Below are 21,706 nucleotides of genomic sequence, written 5' to 3'. Positions count from 1 at the left end.
ACTGTAATTATCTGTCATGAATAGCTCATTGTAAAAGAGGAAGGTCATGAAGAAATTTGCTTCCTTTTTGCTTTTATCAGGATCTGAAATCATAAGACTGAATATGAATATACCTGATTCAGACAGCTTATGTGTACACTTGCATGAACATAGCGTGTTGCCCAAATAGTGGTATGAATAATTCTAATGGTATACAAGATTATTTTAAGGGGAAAACATAAATATCTTACATTTGAATATGTACATATTAGTTAAAATGTGTGTTTGAAGCTAAAATATGCAGCTAGCATTATCAAATTTACCTTTAGACACATTGATGGATAAAATACCACGAGATCACCACGTTTCCCCATTTGTTTCCTTTGCTCTCTCCCCTTTTCTCCTCTTTTCTTCCTATCTTTCACAGTTCTTCCTTCTTTTCCTCTACCCATCCCAATGCTAAAGAAGCCTCTTCAGCCCTCCCTATTTCCACACAACAGTTTTTATTTATTCAACAGCTTAGGTCAGTTTGAGATTTGCTTCATACATATCCAGCTTGTAAATAGAGGTTCCCCCTTTGGAGGCATTCTCCCTTAAAAAAGAAAGGCAGTTAATTATAAATAAATTATTTTTGCTGTAACAAGTGTGTGTGTGTGTATGTAAACACATACATATATGCATATATATATGTACATATATATGTGTGTATGTATCCATATATCCATTTCACAAACAATTGAAAACCTAACATATTAAAAAGAATTGGGCTTTTTGGGGCATTTTACTATGTCATCAGATAATTAAATTTTAAAATGTAAAAATAAATAAATTGAAGTGCATCAATCTGTAAATAAAATAAGGGACAATGACTGGGGCAACAAATTGGGACCTGTTCATGACATAACATTTAGACCTGTGTTTAAGTCATTTTTCTACATCATAGTTTCCTCATCTGTAAATAGGAGATAATCCATATTTATTTGAAGGGTTACTGGGAAAATTAAATAAAATAACATATATGCTGGTTGGCATAATAAAATTGATTAGGTCTATTATTACTTGGATTTCCCAGTATACTTTTTACTTTTCTAATTTAAAAAAAGCTTAAAACAAATGTTTTCATTTAATATTTATTTATGTTTGCCTTCTATTTGAAGTTAGTAATCCTGGTTTTGTATTCATCGTAGTGGCTTAGTTTTCTTTTGCTTACAATTTATTTAAGTAAAATGAAACAGTGAATCAGAATAAAGAAAAACATCAAGTAAGCAATAGCTCAGGAGGTATACACATAGAAATGGCAAACCTTGATGGCGACGTGAGAATGAATGCGTTTGTGAGTACAGAGTTATCCACAACCTTAACAAAACTCAAGATTCTCTTTTCAAATAATATTTGTATTTCCTTTTTTACTATTTAGAAATAAAAATCATCATAACAAAACTTGCCTACTTATACACATTATTTCCAGATATATATATATATATATAGAGAGAGAGAGAGAGAGAGAGAGAGAGAGAGAGAAACAGAAAATAAAAATGAAGTTATTTACCCTGTAATATATATCTCAACAAGAAATGCTCAGGTATGACCAACTAGAGCAGAAGATATAATAAAACAGTTGCATAATTGGACCAGTATGTAGAATCACTGCAAATGCTGTGCCTCTGAGTGCAGAACACCTGAATATGTGCTCCATCAGACCAACAAGTGCTGTGAGCCACTAATAAGATTTTCTTACATGGTGAAATTCTGAATGTGATAAAGTTCAATCTTCACTCACTTACACTATGGTTTTATTTTTGAAAATTCAGTGGGAAATAAATCCTTTCAAAAAGCACTCTGCATGTTAAGTTCAGGATTCAGGTAGTTAGAATCCAGTGTTTCACCTCCTGGAAAGTCTGACTGGGCATTAGAAAGTCATGCAAGAAACTGGACAATTCTTCAATTGCAAGATCATTCCACACATTACAGTATATTTAGCAACTCTGACTCTTGCCCAATAAATGACAAAAGTATTCTCCTAATTACTGAGTCAAAAACCTCCAGAGATTTGCAAACTTCCCTGGGAGATGGGAGCATCTCCACCTCCACAGAGAATCAGTGGCTTAAGAACAAGGACCTTGAAGTCAAGCAAGAATGTTTATGCATTCAGGGTTTTTTATTTACTAGTTTGTAATCTTGGGCAAATAACTTAACTCCTAATCTATTCAATATAAATGTAACTAGATGTTTTAGGTTGAATTTTATCTTCCCCAAAAGATATGTTGCAGTCTAATCCCCAGTACCTCAAAATGGGACCTTTTTTGAAGATAGGGTCTTTACAGAGGTAATCAAGTTAAAAGGAGGTCATTAGAGTAGGACCAAATCCAATGTGACTGATATCCTCATTTGAAAGGGAAAATTTGGACACAGACCATCACATAGGGAGACCTATATGTAAAGATGAAGGCAGAGATCTGGGTGACACTCTACAGGCCAAGGATCACCAAAGGTTTCCAGCAAACCACCAGCAGCAAAGTGAGAGGCACGGGACAGATTCTTTCTCACATCCCTCAGAAGGAACCAACCCAGCTATCATCTAGAGGAACTAACTAGCTTCCAGAACTATGAGATAACAGATTTCTGTTGTTTAAACCACTCAGTTTGTGGTACTTCATAATGGTAACCCTAACAAACTAATATATCACAATAATATTTTTTGCAGAATTGGGAATATTATCCTAAGAACAACCTTAAATCTTTGTTCTCTACATTTTTCTTTCCAGGAAACTGATGATATTGGACCTACTAATATGCAAATAGGTTTGAAAAATAAGCTTTCTGTAGAGAGGATAGATATGTTAAGATAAACATATACAAGCTAAGGCTGGTACATCCAATCATGATGGTCTTTCATGCTATCAGAGAAGACACAACTTGTTGATATTAAAGTTCTGCCAACAAGCTAGAGTGAGGAAGAAAACAAATAGGACATGACATCTCAGTGTGTCCATCTCAGCTTGAAGGATAACGAGAAAGAATAGGGAAAACCAGAGATGATCTCCCACTATGTGGTTTTATAGCTCTGAAGCATGGAGAAATTGTGTTGGATAGCTTTTTCCATATCACTTTTTCTGTAAGGTCAGGAGAGCAATCATAGCATTAAGGAACAAATAGGCAAAGCAGCACAATCACAGAATGTCAAAATGTATCTGGGGAGGATAAGATAAGCATCTGCTTTCTAAAGCATATTAAAAGGAAATGATCCTTGAAGAAAGGAAGGAGGACACTTGAAGTCATAAGCATATTTTTTAAAACCAGAAATCCAGACATATTTTTAAGTACCCATAGGCTAATAATCAATTTCAATTCCCTTCAGCAAGGATTTACTAAGAAACTACCATCTGATGAACACTGTTTGAGACCCCAGGCGTCAGGCACTGGGGATGTAGAAATGTGCCTTCAAAAGCTCACAACTGTATCTGCAGACAGATATTTATATAAATAGCTATAATGCAGTATGATTAGCCTAGGGTAGATGGCAATTTTCAGTCTTGTAACTGGATCAATTAGTTTTCTTAGAATGTCAGGCAATTCCCCATGGCGACTAACTTAAAGGGAACTGGTGCCTTTAATGATTTCTACCCAAGTGTGTCTAAGGCTGCAGAGACATCTAATTAAAAAACTGAGCTCAAGAAATTCTTGCTCCCAACCTGTATGCCATACTTTCTACCTATCAAGCCTATAAGTCTCCATTGTTTGGTCCTGACACCTAGATTCGGATATTGTGAAGAGGCTTAAAAAGAAAAATACTCATATAGATTTGGAGTGACCTACACAAGGTGCCTATCTTAAGAAGGACAAGTCTGCAGTCAGCGGGTATTTCAGACAAAGGAAATCCTTTCCCCTTTGTTCCACCGGATGGCAGCTTTATCACTCCCTGCCAGTCTGCATTCTCAGCAACATCCTGCATTTTCTTTTATCTCAGGCCTCCTTTCAATGATTATGGTGTAATTACATAGAGCTGGAATCCTTTTGTTTTATCATATTTGCTATGTAGGCCTTATGTATTGACACTGGGAAGGACACAATGGTCTGAACTGTGTTTCGAGGTATCCTGTCCCAAAGAGATAGTCTCCAATACTTCATAACTACTATATATCCTAAATCCACATCATCGGGGAATATCCTCCAAGGAAAAATAACTTACAAAAGGGGATGACATTTCCATATGCAGCCTCTCCTTCTTGACATTGATCTCAATACCTCAAAGTAATGAGTAAGATATAGAAGCCAGGGATGCGCTAAGCATCTACACTGCACAGGACAGCCTTCTACCACAAGAATTACTGACCCAAAATGTCAACAGTGGCAAGGTTGAGAAACCCTGTGTTAGAGTACAGTTTAAATATTGTTACACAAGACCCCAAAACAAGTGACTCAAACAAGACAGAAATGCAACAAAACAAGATAGAAATTTTGTTGTCTGGAGTGGAAAGTGGATCTGTAAACATACCCAGGTTCCTTCTATCTTGTTGCTCTGCATTTCATTATGTTATTGTCCTTGTCAAATGGTTGAAACTGGCTTTCTAGCCTTGTCTTAACTTTTTCTTTTTAAGGGAAAGAATAAACATCATTGTAATATTGTTACAACGAATAAAACTGGAACTATCTTTTTTTTTAGAGCCTGTAAATAAACTTTAGCAACATCTTAGCTATTATTGTTTCTATTTCAAATATACAATTCCTTTTCTTCTTTTAATTTAATTTTATTTCATTTTAACTTCCAGGATACATGTGCAGGATGTGCAGGTTTGTTACACAGGTAAACGTGTGCCATGGTGGTTTGCTGCACCTATCAACGAAGCATTCCCCTTGAAAACCAGCACAAGACGAGGATGCTCTCTCTTACCACTCCTATGCAACATAATATTGGAAGTTCTGGCCAGGGCAATCAGGCAAGAGAAAGAAATACAGGGTATTCACATAGGAAAAGAGGACATCAAACTGTCTCTGTTTGCACATGACATGATCCTATATCTAGAAAACCCCATTGTCTCAGCCCAGAAGCATCTTAAGCTGTCTTAACTTCTTAACATATGCGTATTAGTTTGCTTAGGCTGCCATAAGAAAATAACACGGACTAGGTAGCTTAAATGATAGAAATTTATTTTATCACAGCTCTGGAAGCTAGATGTCTAAGATCACGGTGCTGACAGGTTTGGTTTCTCCTGAGGCCTCTCTTCTTGACTTGCAGACAGCTGCCTTCCTGCTGTATTTTCATGTGGTCTTTCTTTTGTGTGTGCACACCCTCAGTGCCTCTTCTGCTTCCTATAAGGACTCTAGTCATATTGGATTAGGTCCCCACCCTTATGGCCTTATTTAACACTAATTATCTTTTCAAAGGCCCTATCTCCAAATACAATCATATTGGGGGTTATGACTTCAATATACCTACTTTCTAGGGCACAGTTCTGTCCACACCATGGGAAAGGGAAAGGAGATAAATTAGAGAACAAACAATTTCACTTTCAGTTATTTTACCCAGAGATTGCACAAAATACTCCTTCTCATATATCTTGGCCTAAAACTTAGTCACAAGCCCAACCTAATTACAAAGAATGCTGGGAAATATTTTTTTCTAGTTTGGTAGCCATGCACTAGCTAAAACTCAGGGGATTATGTTACTACAAGGGAAAAGGAAAGCTATTGAAGAAAAAATGAGAATTTTGGATACCAGGAAAATAATAGTTTGTTCTAATTTTTGATCTAGCGTTTCTCTCATTTCTCCCTCTTGAATTTACCTTAAGTACCAGGGCCCATTTGCTAATGATATGTATTCCTACATAGAACTCAAGGACTGAGGACACCTTACACACCCCTAGATCCTCTATGATTCAAAAGAGAGTCACAAAACTGCAGCCACAAGAAAAGACCTAGTATTTCCCCAGAGGCAGTTTGGAGCCCAAGAAAATTTACTCTAACATGAGATGCTATGTGTCTCCTGTTTTGTGTTTAGAATTTAAGAGCATAGTGAGAAAGGCTCTGTGGCTAGGTAACCGGAAAAGAAAATGCATATGCCAATTTTTTTTTTTAACTGACTTCCTTTTTTGCAGGGAACGCACAGATCTCTGTCTTTAATGACTGGAATTGAGATGTAGTTCTTTAAAGGCATAGAATTTGAGAAATACTCCTGGATAAAAGTTATTAATATACAAATAACTATTATACATAACGTATATTTTAAGAATTACCAAAATATAATAGTAACATACTTTATTTTAACATACATTAACTCAGTTAATATATGTTAACTATTCATTGACATTGAATAGTTATAATTCTAATTCAAAATTTCTAGGCAGTTTATGCTGCTAATGGTTAAAACAAGGCTATCATCCAAGTCATTTGTGGAACTTCTATAACAGCCTGCATGTATGTGAAATGCCATTAAGCCTTAATGGGAGTTGCGGAGCAATTACTAGGTTGAAAGAAGACGGCCTCTCACTACTCTCCAGTGAGCACGAAAGAAAGCCAACTCACCGTTTTTCTTGTAGAACATAATTTCTCCTTTGAATTCTGTTTTCTCCTCCAGTGACTTTTCTATTTGAAGCATCAGTTGCTCATTGGTTTCAACCCCAAATAAGAACTTGCAGCTACAACTCTTCTGCATGACTTCAGTTCGGGCAAATCCAGCAAGCTCGCAGAAGCCATCGGAACAGTAGACTATGGGGAAACCCTTAGCCACCTGGGCATTGGCAAGGATGAAGTTGCTATCTATAGAAAAACAAGGAGAAGATACTCAGCAACTAGATAAGTGTGAGAATTTATACACAATTCCTGTATAAATTATCAGCATATGTGTTTAGCTAACTGCCAAAAGGCACGTTCTGATGTGCTGCAGTGGAAAAGAGACACTCCAAAACATAAAATGGGCTTGACCAGCAGAAGTATGCATTAAGTTCTGACTTAGGCTTGCATTTTGAAACACACTGTGGAAGAAACATACATGTTCACTGGTCTGCTTTGTGGCACCTACCATCTAGTTGGCAGTAAGGGATGATGCTTTTGATCATGGCTTCTGGTTTCATATACTGAATCTGCCATGTAATGTATAGGTGAATTTGAAAAAGTTACTCAAGAACTCTAAACCTCAATTTCCTTAAATCTGCTTTCCCCAAAAGCAAATTCTGAGACTAAGATTTGAGCATAATTAGTTTATTTGGGAGGTGACTCCAGGAAGAAAGCAAGTGGTAAATTGAGATAGGGAAGAGACAAAAGATAATAAAGGGTAAGTTAAAAAGGGGTTCACCACTGTGGGCAAAATCCATGGGTCCTGAAATAATTGTGAGGAGTACATCTAAAGGTTGTCCCACAAAGGGGAGAGAAAGCAGAAGTATTTATCCACTAATGTCCACACATAATTGGTTAAAGTTCACTCCTAGGATGTCAATATGTTGACACTTCTGACCTACCCACTTAAGCTAAGTGCACTCTCCAGAGATCACTCTGGCAGCAAGATGCCAGAAAACAGTGGTATATAAGGAAATGGTCTGGATACGATCTCCAGGTGAGTCTAGATGATATTGGCTGGGCAATGACAGGTATGCTACAATAATAATAATGTTATTTACTTCATAGGTGTGTTGTAGGAATTAATGAGATTATGCATATTATGTGCTTAGTGAAGGGTCTGCCACAAACAACTACTCAATAAAAAATTATTGTTAAGAGTGCTACTCAGGCTGGGTGTGGTGGCTCAGGCCTGTAATTACAGCACTTTGGGAGGCCAAGGTGGGTGGATCACAAGGTCAGGAGTTCAAAACCAGCCTGGCCAATATGGTGAAACCCCATCTCTACTGAAAATACAAAAATTAGCCCGGCATCGTGGTGGGCCCCTGTAATCCCAGCTACTCAGGAGGCTGAGACAGGAGAATCACTTGAAACTAGAAGGCAAAGGTTGCAGTGAGTCAAGATCGCGCCACTGCACTCCAGCCTGGGCAACAAGAGCGAAACTCCGTCTCAAAAAGAAAAAAAAAAAAGAGTGCTATTCACGTATTTATGGTTGTAATATTAACACAAAAGACTTAGAGGACAATCAAAATAGTAAATTATTAAGTAATTAGTAACAGTAAACTATTACTAAGTGCTTAGAAATAACTCCTGGGGGAGAGACAGTCAATATTCAGAGAAGGTTTCCATGGGATAAATTTTTTGAGATTTAATTTGAATATAATGTCGACAGGGAGACAAAAGATGCATGTTGGAGATGGGGTTTAAGATAAGGCATTCAAAAAATGTGTTGGTGGGTGACTTTTAGGTTCACTATGAATGAATTAGATACTACTATCAAATTAATCATTCATTCATACAAGAAACAAATGTTGGACACTTGGTATACCAACAGTGTTAGAGACTGGGATTTTAAAGATAAAAATGAAAAAACTACAGGATAAGCTGTTAATTTGTTAAAAAGCAAGATTCAGTATAGTATGTTATTATATGAGCTATTTATCTGAAATAAATACATATATATGCACATGTGTATGCATACCAAACATGAAATGTTTTTGTATACCTAAAAATAAATGGAATCTGGTAATTGTGTTGTCTCTAGAGACAGCAGAGGTGGGAAAACACTTATTTTTCCCATATACCCTACTATACCTTTTGAATTTTATCCCACATGCTTTATATATTGCCTATTCAAAAAACAGTAAGTTTAAATGAGGTTTGCAGCAGACAGACTATCTTTCCTGCCATGGGAAAGAAGGTACTCCAGCTACTTCTTGATGGCCAGCAGGAGAAGCACTGAAAATCTATTCCATGTGTTTCTCCATCTCCTTTTAAGCTTTTGTTATTTGTTTCCAAACATAGTCCACCATCGGCTGGCAGAACAAAATCCACACTACTCAGCTTTGCTCCAATCAGCGCCTAACCCCAGAGTACCAAGTGTAATGTAAGCATCAGCATCCTGCCTCTGCCCAGCTGGCTCTTCTGCCTTCCCAGCCACTCTCCCCCTCTGAAAGCATGAGCTAGAGACACACACCAAGAAACTCCAATTATACATTGTTTTGAGGCCACAGGAGTGAGGTGCATTACCCTAGACTCATAATTAATTCTCTCACACTTTGCAGAATCACTTATTGACTATACATTGTACGTTGGACTTTGTTTCAGGTGTGGATGCAAAAAGTTCATTAGATGTGGTCCCAGTCCTTAACGATCGCATAGTCATAAACCTGTGGGAGTCTCCAGAGGGGGGCACCCTCCTACTGGGGTTGTGGTCTCAGTCTCATCAACTCGGCACAGCTTTGGGTCACTTTAACAATAGTGTGTGTCTCTCCCCAACTCCATTTTGTAATTTTGGCTGGAAGATTACTTAGAAAATGTAAATACATAGCATTGACAAAGTACTAAACATCCTAAAAAAAGCTTTTAATGCACTTTCAGAAGCCATTTTTCAGTTGACTGCTGACATGTTTATTAACTTTCTATTATATGATAATGCCAGGTAACACAATTTTACCAGATGGCAAGTCCTAGGGTGAGGTGACAGGAGGTATTTAAAGAAGAATAAGCATGATCTCTAGCTCTAAGATATTGTAATTTAATTAAAGAAATACATGTACATAAATAACACTAAAACACATCATATAAGTACCAAATCAGTGGTCCACAAATAATAGGTACTACTAGAGCTGAGAGATCAAACATCTGGGCTTTGAAATGGTTAGGTTGGAATAAGACAAAAATAGATCGAGATGGTCTATCGTAAGTCCTAGAATGTTAGAAGCAGATGCTTGGATGAAGTAGGCTCAGAAAATGAATAAGGAAACAAGAATTGCAGGCAGAATAAACATTTCATTTTATCCTAAAGTCCAGTTCTTAAACTATATACATACAATAGCTTTCTTTGTTAGTATTTATCTAGCATATATTTTCCCATATTCCTACTTTCAGGGACTTATGTTTTAGCATTATCTTGCACATGGCATATATCAAGTTTTATTTTAAGTGTAATAGAAAAATACATTCTTCAACCTAAGACTGATATATTTGCTTTTATTATTATAAGTATATTACATTGGGTTTTTTACCAACTTAATTTTTGCATTCTCTTCACTATGTTTTGTCATTTTGTCTTTTCTATTTTTTTTTCTTTTTTTGAAAGAAAGGCTGGAGTGCAGTGACACAATCACAGCTCGCTGCAGCCTCAACTTCTTGGGCTCAAGTGATCCTCCCACCTCAGCCACTAGAGTAGCTGGGATTAAAGGCACACACTACCACACAGATTTTTCTCTGTAGAGATTATACATTAAAAATTCACACCTGGCTAATTTTTGTAGAGATGGGGTTTTGTCATGTTGCCTAGCCTGGTCTTGAATCCTGAACTCAAGTGGTTCACTCATCTTGGCCTTGCTGGGTTTACAGGCATGAGACACGATACCCAGCTTGCCTTTGCCATTTTTAAAAATTAGGAAATATAGGATACCCCATAAAGACTATATAATATTATTAAACAATAATAAATACCTGTAGATCATTCATGCAGTGAAAACCCCTGGGTATACCATACAAATTATATTTCCTTCCTTTCCCAAAGAAGAAGCCCATAACTTGAATTTTTGTAATAATCACTCATATTTATGTAATTTTCACCCCTTATGTATCCTCAAGCAACATAGTGCCTATTTTTAAATACTTAGGACATATTTAATGATGCTTCATTTGGTATATTTCTTAGTTACTTGCTTCATTTATTAATTTCCTTAGCATCTTTATAATCGTTTATGAATATAAGAAAAGACCAGTCCCTCAGAGCTACAATAAACTTTTGACAAAAGATGCTGAAGGATTCACCTAGTTGACTGATCTGTGTGTTTCAATTAAGGATTATAGTGTGTTTGAGGCGGTTAATTCTTTCTGCAAATATACTGCAAAAACAAAGGAAAAAATAAAGGCACGTATTTGGTCTTTTCTGTTTATATTTAGCACTTGTCCTCGATATGTAATTGCATTTCAATTCTAAAGAGAATTTAGTGGCTGTCTGAGCTTCATAAAGCTCAGTGTACTAGCTACATGAATGGTCCCTGTATTTGGGACAGTAGCCTCTCTTGCCCAGCTATCTACTTGGAAACACATGCTTTTCTGAATCCCAGTCCTGGAATCCCTAAAGAAGAAACATGACATTTACTTTAGAATTATGTAAAACAAAGACACTGCCATAATACTTACGAAATCATCATGGGTATATCACTATCCATACATATGCTAAGGGTATTTAACCTTTTAAGAAATCAATTATGCATATGCAATATGCATCTAAATGCCTCACGGCTTTTCTCTGCTTGTTTCTAGGTAATTTTTACATATATATTCAGTTTGAAAGTGAGAGTAAACAGTAAGATATAAATGTACTTATACACTAGGCAGCTGACTATTTCTCTAAATGCTTTCTTAGCAAGAAGCTTTCATGAATCTTCAGAGAGAATCTCATGATTGGTAAACACCCAGGTCACTGAGTCTGATCTCCTAATATAGAGCACCACTTTCCCCTTCAAATGAAGATGTACTGTTTATTGTTAACTTCTTAAGCCCAAAGAGAATGGGGGTAGGAATGGAAAGGTATAAAAGATGAAAATAAAAAAGAGAGAAGAGCATAAACATTGATCCACTATTAGCTTCTTTCATCTTTGTACTTGTCCCACTTTTCAGAGAACACAGACCTAGAGAACTTTAGTTTCCTGTCTAAGATCCAATGCTGGAGATTAAAACTCAGTCTATGTGACTTATTTTACTATACCACACATTCTGTAAAGAAGTGACTTGCTCGCTACTAGCAGGAGAAATGGGTAAATTGTAGAAAAAATATTTTTACCTATTTCAGTCTCCAAAAAACCCAAAGGCATGGATTTTTCTCTCTAGAGATTATACATTAAAAATTCATTGATGACATCTCCTAAGCCAGTCTGGATGTGTTAGCAAACTCTATGTCACTTTCTAATTTCATACAGAAAATCAGTATTTCAGAAATAGGACAGTAACTTCTGTGGTCTCAAAATGTTTTGCATACAGCCACTCTGGAGTCTCATAGGCAGCACAGAAATGTCATTTCTACTCAAATAATCTGGTCTCTAATCTCACGTGCTTTTAATGTATTTCGCAGTACTTTAAAGTTTCCCACTGAAATATCCTCCTACTGGCCAATAAATTTGTATTCCACGGGGCCTAGAAGCATATCCCTAAGCCTGATATTGTTTTCAAATCTTACGTTTAACTTAAAAATTCATCAGAATTTTTCATTATACCCTTTCATATATTATTGCTTGTTGTAGTGTTATTTTGTTTTGATATGGGCCTGTAAAACTTTTAATTCAATTGAAACTTTGAAAGGTTGTGCTGTTTCTACTATGACTTGTGCATATCATTTAGTATACTACTACATAATTTAGGTTTGAGAATCACAACTCTAAGTAGAATAGTGTATGCTCAAGAAGATTAGGCAGATACAAACCATTCTCCCTTTGTAGCCTCAAATATTTAAAAATAACCATCTCAGCACCGAGTGTAATAATTCTCCATATGGCAGATCCCTGGAGCCATTCAAAGCAATGGGGTCACTGATACACACTGACTTGGCATCATACAGAAACCTGTGTTCTCTTGGCTCTTTCTGCCAATTATGCAGAAATTGAGACATTTATAGTTCAAATCTTTATTTCTGAAGAGTATCTTTGATATTGGTTCTCTTTTTAAAAAGAATCCTTGTATTGGGTTAGCAAGTACTCATAGTAACATATGCTGTTGACAAGGAAGGTAGACAAATATAAGTCCTCCATCCTTCACTTTCCTGCACAGAGCAAGAAACAAACAGGAACTTTTGACATTGTTTTGTGAGTTGCCCCCCTATGCTTTCAGAATTACCTTTACATGCAGGTTCAACAAAGACAACGTTTGTACCCCTTGTGATATTGAACACAGTCATTTCTGGAAACTACTTTGTATAGGAAGATAGAATATTAATGTTTATGACTTTAAAATATTTAAATGATCTTTGCACTTTATATTGATTTCAGGAAGCTTAACTGCATCATTTCCAAGTATGATAGCATCTTTATTAGATTAATAGTACTGGCTCCAAGCTAAAGTTTACAGCATGACTTCTGCCAAAATTTAGGAGGTTATCTTTATTTGGTAACTTTTCTAACCTTGTTTAAATAGCAGATTAAAAATTTGTAAAAAAGATTTCTCATAGTCCTTGTAATTTCTACATCATCCAGTATCAGGCTTCATATTGCTAGGTTTCATTCTTCATTTATGGTTTGATTTTTTAAATACTGTATAGATTATCACTTAAGACAAAGATTGGAAGAAAGCTTTGTAACAGTGCAAAGCTCAAAGCTGGAACTCTAGTGCTGAGGTAGTAGTAGAAAGCAGAAAACCGCATCTGTTTATGAGACTATCTTGCTCCCTTCAGTCCAATAAACAAACAAACAGAGAGACAAATGGAAACAAATGTCCTTCACAACCTTGCCATTGGGTGCATAGTCGTGGGCCAGCAACATCAGCCTCAGGTGGAAATTCAGAATCTTAAGTTTCACTCCAGACCCAGTGAAACTTAACCCACATTTTAACAAGATTCATATACACATTAAAGTTTGAGATGATTTTTTAGAATAGCACTGGAAAGGTCTACAAGAACCTAGTGACAGTAAATGATTGAAGGAGTATGTGGCTGAGGATAAAAAAATAAGAGAGACTTATTTTCATTGTATAACCATTTTAACTTTTGAATTTTCTGTTATATGCATGTAATACATACTCAAAAACATCTTCTTGGCCGGGCGTGGTGACTCACGCCTGTAATCCCAGCACTTTGGGAGGCTGAGTCAGGCGGATCATGAGGTCAAGAGATCGAGACCATCCTGGCCAACATGGTGAAACCCCATCTCTACTAAAAATACAAAAATTAGCTGGGCATGGTGGCATGTGCCTGTAGTCCCAGCTACTCGGGAGGCTGAGGCAGGAGAATCACTTGAACCTGGGAGGCAGAGGGTGCAGTAAGCCGATATCACACCACTGCACTCCAGCCTGGCAACAGAGCGAGACTCCATCAAAAAAAAAAAAAAAAAAAAAACAACTTCTTAAAGTTATTTAATCATTCATTTGAATGGTTTAATAAAAATAACTTAATTTTAAAAACAGCAATCTTATTGAAGGAAAAACCCTATATTAACAAATTTTAAAACTTTCATTAAACAAAGGTGAAAGCTCATTAAGATAAACAAACTTGAAGCAAATTTATATACTTTCATAATTTAGAATTAGCCAAATCATCAATAAATTTTGTAAATTTCACTTTTCCACCTATATGAGCTTTAGTGTTGAGTTGTACTAATTCTTGTCAGGTTTATTGTCCCTTAGAGTTCAATAAATAAGTTTCATATTGAAAAATAATGCAAGAGAAAAATAAAAAGTTATTCAAATGGGAAAATAAGTCAAACTATCTCCTTTGCTAGTGATATTACTCTATACCTAGAAAACCCTAAAGACTCTGCCAAAAGGCTGCTAGAACTGATAAACACTTTCAGTATGGTTTCTGGATACAAAATAGATGTACAAAAATGAATACCATTTCTATACACCAATGTCCAGGCTGACAGTCAAATCAAGAACATAATCCCATTTACAATAGCCACAAAGAAAATAAAATACCCATGAATACAACTAACTAAAGAGTTAAAAAAAAATCTCTACCATAAAATTTGGCTGAAAGAAATCAGAGATGATATAAATAAATGGAAAAACAGTCCATGCTCATGGATTGAAAAATCAGTATCTGTCCATACCATCAAAAAGAATTTACAGATTCAACACTATTCTGATGAAAATACCAACATCATCCTTCACAGAATTAGAATAAAATATTCTAAAATTCATATGGAAACAAAATATAGCTCAAATAGCCAAAATAATCTTAAGCATAAAGAACAAAGCCAGAGGCATCACACTACCCAACTTCAAAGTATGCTATAAGGCTATAGTAACCAAAACAGCGTGGTACTGGTAGAAAAACAGACACATAGACCAATGGAACAGAATAGAAAACTCAGAAATAAAGCTACACATTTACAACCGTATGATATTTTACAAGAACAACAAAAACAAGCAATGGGGAAGGGACTCCCCTATTTAATAAATGGTGCTAAGATAACTGGTTAGCCATATGCAGAAGAAAGAAATTGTACCCCTACCAGTCACCATATAAAAAGTTGACTCAAGATGGATTCAAGATTTAAATGTTAAGACTTCAAACTATAAAAATCCTGAAGAAAACTTAGGGAATAGCCTTCTCAGTATTGGCCTTGGCAAAGAATTTCTGGCTAAGTCCGCAAAAGGAATTACAATAAAAATAAAAATTGACAAGTGGGATGTAATTAAACTAAAAAGCTTTTCCATAGCAAAATAAACTGTAAACAGACAACCTGCAGAATGAAAGAAGCTATTTGCAAACTATGCATCCGACAAAGATCTAATATCTAGAATCTATGTGAAACTTCAACAAATCAACAAACAAACAAAAACCCTATTACAAATGGGCAAAGGACATGAACAGACACTTCTCAAAAGAAGACATGCAAGTGGCCAATAAAAATATGAAAAAATATTCATCATCACTAATCATCTGAGAAATGCAAATCAAAACCCACAACGAGATATCATCTCATACCGATCAGAATGGCTATTATTAAAAAGTCAAATAACAACAGATGCTGGTGAAGCTGTGAAGAAAAGGGAATGCTTATACATTGTTGGTTGGAATGTAGATTAGTTCAGCCACTGTGGAAAGCAGTTTGGAGATTTCTCAAAGAATATAAAACAGAACTACCATTCAACCCAGCCATCCCATTACTGAGTATATACACAAAGGAAAATAGATCATTATAACAACAACAACAACAAAAAACAAAAATAAAAACACGTGCACTCATATGTTCACCACAGTGCTATGCACAATAGCAAAGACATGGAATCAACCTAGGGGCCCATCTATGGTAGATTGCGTAAATAAAATGTGGTCAAACTTTTCTCCTGCCTTTGCAAAGCTTATTCTTTGCCATAGCTTCCCCCTTTCAACATACAGAAATGAATAGTAGATAAAAATTGTGACTTCCCATCCCAGAGGAAAAGGAAAGGTGAAGAGTTAAGGAGAAAGTGACAGGGCCTGGATTTTCTGGGACAATTTTCATTTAGTGTAATTTTATTCTTTTAAATAAACATAAGTTTATGTGGCTAAGTGTGGTTTTAATTTTATACCTTTTAAAAAACTTCTTTTAGAAGTTTATTTAAAAACAAAGTAAGACCACAAGACAATATTTTTTATTCAAAAAACACAGTTATTTATCTTGACATCTTATTTGGCCTACTGAAAGGCAAGTTAAGTGGAATCTAGCAAATGAAACCAGCCATATTCTATGAATACTAAGATTCCCAAAATATTTAATTTAACTTGTCCCCTGATTCTCCGGAAGCACAGTCTAGACTTTACTTGCAATTATATTTAATTCAAAGAATATTTCTTTTTAATTTCAAACTGACTGGAACAGCCTCTTTACTTCAAGCATACATGAAGATTTGAGGAAAAAAATGGTTAATTCAGTCATGTTTTAGTTGTTTTATTACTTTTACACTGATAGGTCTTTTAAATTTGAATTTTTGAAGACAACATATACAAATTAATATGCCCAATCCATCAGAGTGGACTGACCTTTCTCCATTTAAGTTTTGTTTATATTCTGCAAAAGCTAGTGGTATTCAAATGTTTTCCATAATTTGGTAGCATTTTCCAGAACCTCATCTGTCTCCTGAATAGTATACTCTGCTTTGCAGTACTCATGTTAGATTAACCAGGAAAGATGAGTAGCTTTACAAGAGATAATTGTAAGTTAAGTAACAGGAAACACAAGACTAAACTAATTTGATGGTCATAGCTATTCCATGGCTGTAATATCGGAGTTTTCTTCTAGAGTCATTATAATAATGCAGAGATGGAAAAAACAAACTTTAATTAAGGTGATACTTGCTTAAGGCAAGTCTCTGGGAGTCTGCAAGAGAGGTCGAGGAAAGAAGAAGACAATTGAGAAACAAACCAACACAGGTGTATGCTGACTCTGCATTACAGAATGGAGATGAGTAGTAAGAAGGAAGCCAAATAAATTAGGCTGAAATAAAGCAGATAATAGCTTTTGTTTATTAAGCAGCTGTGATACGCCAGACGCTCAGGTCAGCATTCTGTATTTTGAATCTGTGGCCCTCACAATAGCATCTTACGGTAAGTGTCATTATAGATGAAGAAACTTTGGCTCAGAAAGGTTGCATAACCTAACAATGCTAAACAGCAAGTTAAACCATCCTTAGAGCTGTAATACTCCTGAGTTCAGTGGAGGATGGCTAGAGGTGAACTACAGCTAGGATCTAAATGGGTTTTGTTTTGTTTTTTCTTTTGTTGTCACCAAATCCACGGTTTCTCAAAGTACAGTCCTTGTTTACTTCATCCACCTCATCTATTGGAATCTCCTGGGTTGCTTATTACATTTGTAGTTTCATAAACCTTACCTCAGGTCTACTGAAACACAACCTCCAAGGTATAGGACCTGGTGACTTTCATTTTAAACAAGATTACTCAGTGAGAGATATCACACAAAAAATTAAGACCTTCTGCTCTAATGGAAGGGGGTTCAGATTATATTCCGCAGCTCCAGTGTGGGAAAGGGGATAACACCTTTCTAGATAAGTATATAATTGATTTCTATGGTTTAGGGGGAGAGGGGGAATTCCCTTCTGAATAATAACCCCTTTGATCTTATGGTTTTCTTTTATTCCTAAAGACATTTTCAATAATTAGCTTAGTTCATAGAACTATGGAAACTTAAAGTTTGGAGAGGATCATAAAGGTCAATACATAACTTCATGCCCAACCTATAATCCTTTAATCCCCCTCTATCATATTCTCATAAAGTGGTTGCCCAGCCTCCTCTGCACCAGTACCCTAGTGATGGGGATCTCACTCTTTCATTAGTTAGTGATGTCAATGGTATGACCGTGGAATGGTGCTAACCTAATCCACATGTGGATTTAACACCTGCTTTAGGTTATACTACCTAGAAATCTTTGCAGAAAAATCACACTATCACCCTCCTGTTTTAAATTCTTTAAAGATTTTCCATTGCACTTGGAATGAGATCTAAACTACCTCTTTCACGGCCTGGAATACCCTGCCTAAAACTTCACTCACTCCTCACACCTGGTATTTTATACTCAAGAATGTTCTTCCCAGGTCTTTCCACTTTCAAGGCTTTTGCCCGTGTAGTTTCTTCTCCCTGTTTTACATATTTCAGGTCTTGGATTAAATGTACACTTCTCAGAGTCCTTCCCTGATCATCTTCTCTAAGTAGATCCCTCTCTCAACTATTCTCTATCATCATGGCCTATTTTTTAATTAAGACTATTACAACGTTCAATATTGTAGTTATTTATGATTTGTTAGCCACACATACCTGAGCCCCTTATACACAAAATTATTAATGCACACTCAACTGTATACTTTCTCCATCAGGAATGGTTTCTCTTCTATCAAGCATGTGTGTGTGTGTCTGTGTGTGTATTTTTATAACTGAATATTACCTGAGACACACATACACACACACAGTTTTCCAAGGCAATGTTGTCAATACATCTGAGTTATGTTGATATGACACCATGGCAGCCACCTAATCTGCAATTTACAAAATTGTCTTTTCATGAGAAAACTCATTTCTGTTGATGATTAGATTTTGCGTTGAGCACCTTTTAGACCTAAGTCATGAGGAGGTTTACATATTAGATATACTATATCTAGTAGATATTTTCTACTTTGGAAAAACACTAGTCTACACATGAGGTATCTTAGAATTGGGTTTCAATTCAATCAATAAAAAAACTGTATGATCATGCTCAAGTCACCTCTCCTCTCTGGACCTTACCTGTCTCATGTGTAAGGTGAAGTAGTTGAATCGTATGATCTCCAAGATCCTTTCTATCTCAGACAGGTGGTGAGTCAATGAATTATGGATACAGAAGTTATGTATGAACAGTGACTAGAACTTAATGACTATAATGAACAATGTAAAAACTGCATACAGTTTTAATCTTAAGAATGAAAGGAAGGAAGAAAAGAAGAGAGGGAGAGAGGAAAGAAAGAAAAAGACAAACGCAAACAGACAAAAGGAAAACAGCTTGAATATTAAGATCCAGCAGAGGTATCTTAATTAGCGTGAAATATCTCAAACCCTAAATTTCTTCCACTTAACAAAATAGGATAGGCTATAGAAGAACAAGAGCCAGACTGGGAAGACTAGTAGAGGGTTATCATGACAGTCCATAAAAAAACATGAGGTGATTTTGGACCAGAGCGATACCAATGAAGGTGGTGAGAAGTGGTCATATCTGAGGCATTTTTAGAAGAGCTGAAAAATTTGCCTATGGATTCCACTGCAGTTGGAGAGGAAAAAAAAAAGAGTTCAAGAATGATGTCAATGCTTTTGCCTTAATAACTAGAAAGGCAGAGGTGTATCTTATGAGATGGAACAAAAACTCTGCAGGTCTGGGTGATTTTGACAGTTTGGTCTTATATATGCTGTTTAAGAAGTCTATTAAGCATCCAAGAGGAGATATAAAGTATGCAGTTGAATAGAGTCCGAAGTTTGTTTTTTTTTTTTTTTTAGACAGAGTTTCACTCTTGTTGCCCAGGCTGGAGTACAGTGGCACGATCTCGGCTCACCACAACCTCCGCCTCCCAGGTTCAAGCGATTCTCCTGCCTCAGCCTCTCGAGTACCTGGGATTACAGGCATGCGCCACCATGCCTGGCTAATTTTGTATTTTTAGTAGAGACAGGGTTTCTCCATGTTGGTCAGGCTCCTCTTGAACTCCCGACCTCAGGCGATCCGCTCACCTCGGCCTCCCAAAGTGATGGGATTACAGGCATGAGCCACTGCGCCTGGCCTAATGTCTGAAGTTTAAGGATGATAGCTATGCTTAGATAGAAATTTGGAGTTAGCAGAAATTGGATAATTTAGAAAGTAAGTAAAAACAGAGCAAAAATAAAGTCTGAATACTGAATCCAGAAAACTTAGACTGTCAAAGGTTGAAAAAAATCAGGAGAAACCATCAAATGAGCCTGAAAAGAGTAGCCAAGAAAGCAGAAAGTGAGTAAAGAGAGAGCTCATGAAACTAGATGAAACTAATCACAATGTTTCCACGCCAATACTAAGTATATTTTATGTTTAAATATGATCTGCAGTATAGATTTTTAAAGAAATCAATATAATCATGTTTTGAGTCCACGAACACTGGGGAAGGCATTGGTTGTGATACTGAATATGCTCTAGCTAAAAGGATGATCATAAAGATACCAGCATGGCTTCCCTGCTCCGTTCCCTGCTTTGGTTAAGTATAGCTGTGTGGATGTGATGTCAAATGAGATACTTGATAAACCAATGAATCTGTCAAGTAGAAGTCTAATATCTTTAAGGTTAAATAAATTTAATTTTATTATAAATGCATGATTTAGTTATCTAACTAAGGTAGCCACATTATAAAGCATTAGGAAACTAGATTGGATAGCTTAGATAGATAGGTAGGTAGGTAGATAGGTAGGTAGGTAGATAGATAGATAGATAGATAGATAGATAGATTCCATCATTCTACTTTCCTCAGCTACTGGTAATAATTTTAGACTAGTTTCTAAAATTTTTCTCCATTAATATTTTAAATAAATATTATCATAGCATAGCCATAATTGTGAAACTGATATTTTCACTTGCCATTATGTGGCCAAGTTAACAAGTCCTGTCCAATGAGATATTTGGATAAGTCGGTTTGAAAGTATCTAGGTTAAAATACTTTCATTTCTATTAAAAGAGAGCTATGAGAAGAGAAATGTTCTCACCATCCGGGCCATTATGCTCTTCTACCTTTTCTGCCCCTCATCCATGCCTGGTAATGTGATTGTGGTGTCCAGGACTGTACTAGTTATCTTGTGACCTTGAGGTGACATGCCTGGATATGGCATAACTAAAGGATGGAAAAAATCCTGGATTTTTGATAATATCATTTAATAGTAAAATAGGCCAGCAAAAGCCTATAGCCAGATGTTTTATTAGGTGAAAAAAAAAGTCCTATTTGTTTAAACCACTGATACTTGGGTTCTCTTGTATTTTAGGCTGAAAGCATTCCTAACTGAAACACACAGTATCATCAGTATTTCCCTATTTATTCCTGTCTTTATAACTACAATTTGAATCGTGATGTAAGAATCAATATATTAAAAATTACTTAGCTAGTCCTGTATTCTCATAATTACATATGTTTTCTGGGAACTTTCTAGGTTTGCTCCTTTAAAATTTTAGTGTGAGTAAAAATTAAAGCTACTATTTTGGAACATCCTCTGGAATTAAAAACCTGTAAGATGCGCTTCTCCTGCTCACTGCTAGACACTTGGTTCCAAATGATCTTGAAGACTTGTACCAAATTCTATAATTTTCAACAAAAGCTCATTGAGGAAAAAGACCCCAAATGTGTATTTTATGATATAAACATATGCCAACATATGCTAAGAAGTAACATCACAGTAAGCTTTATTTTTTTCGGTCTACTTTATATGAGACTACAATATTAGAAACAAGGAGGACAAGTAATTGGTTCTTT

The 21,706-nt window shown here is 36.0% G+C and overlaps 1 protein-coding gene across 3 annotated transcripts in view; it reads right to left on the bottom strand.

The window, feature by feature from the left end:
* KCNH8 (potassium voltage-gated channel subfamily H member 8) overlaps positions 1-21,706 on the bottom strand; it is a 398,058-nt gene that overhangs the window by 286,334 nt on the left and 90,018 nt on the right. For 2 of the 3 annotated variants that reach the window (XM_034955949.3, XM_008951643.5), the window contains exon 2: positions 6,502-6,735. The exons of the other annotated variant lie outside the window; for it this stretch is intronic. In XM_034955949.3, coding sequence (XP_034811840.1) covers positions 6,502-6,735 — 234 coding nt within the window. The remainder of the gene's footprint in view (positions 1-6,501; positions 6,736-21,706) is intronic. 3 annotated transcript variants of the gene reach the window in all.

Source organism: Pan paniscus, chromosome 2, assembly GCF_029289425.2.
Source record: "Pan paniscus chromosome 2, NHGRI_mPanPan1-v2.0_pri, whole genome shotgun sequence".
Lineage (NCBI taxonomy): Eukaryota > Metazoa > Chordata > Mammalia > Primates > Hominidae > Pan > Pan paniscus.
Note: the sequence above shows the minus strand (reverse complement) of the source record. Positions and strands in the feature narration are given on the sequence as shown.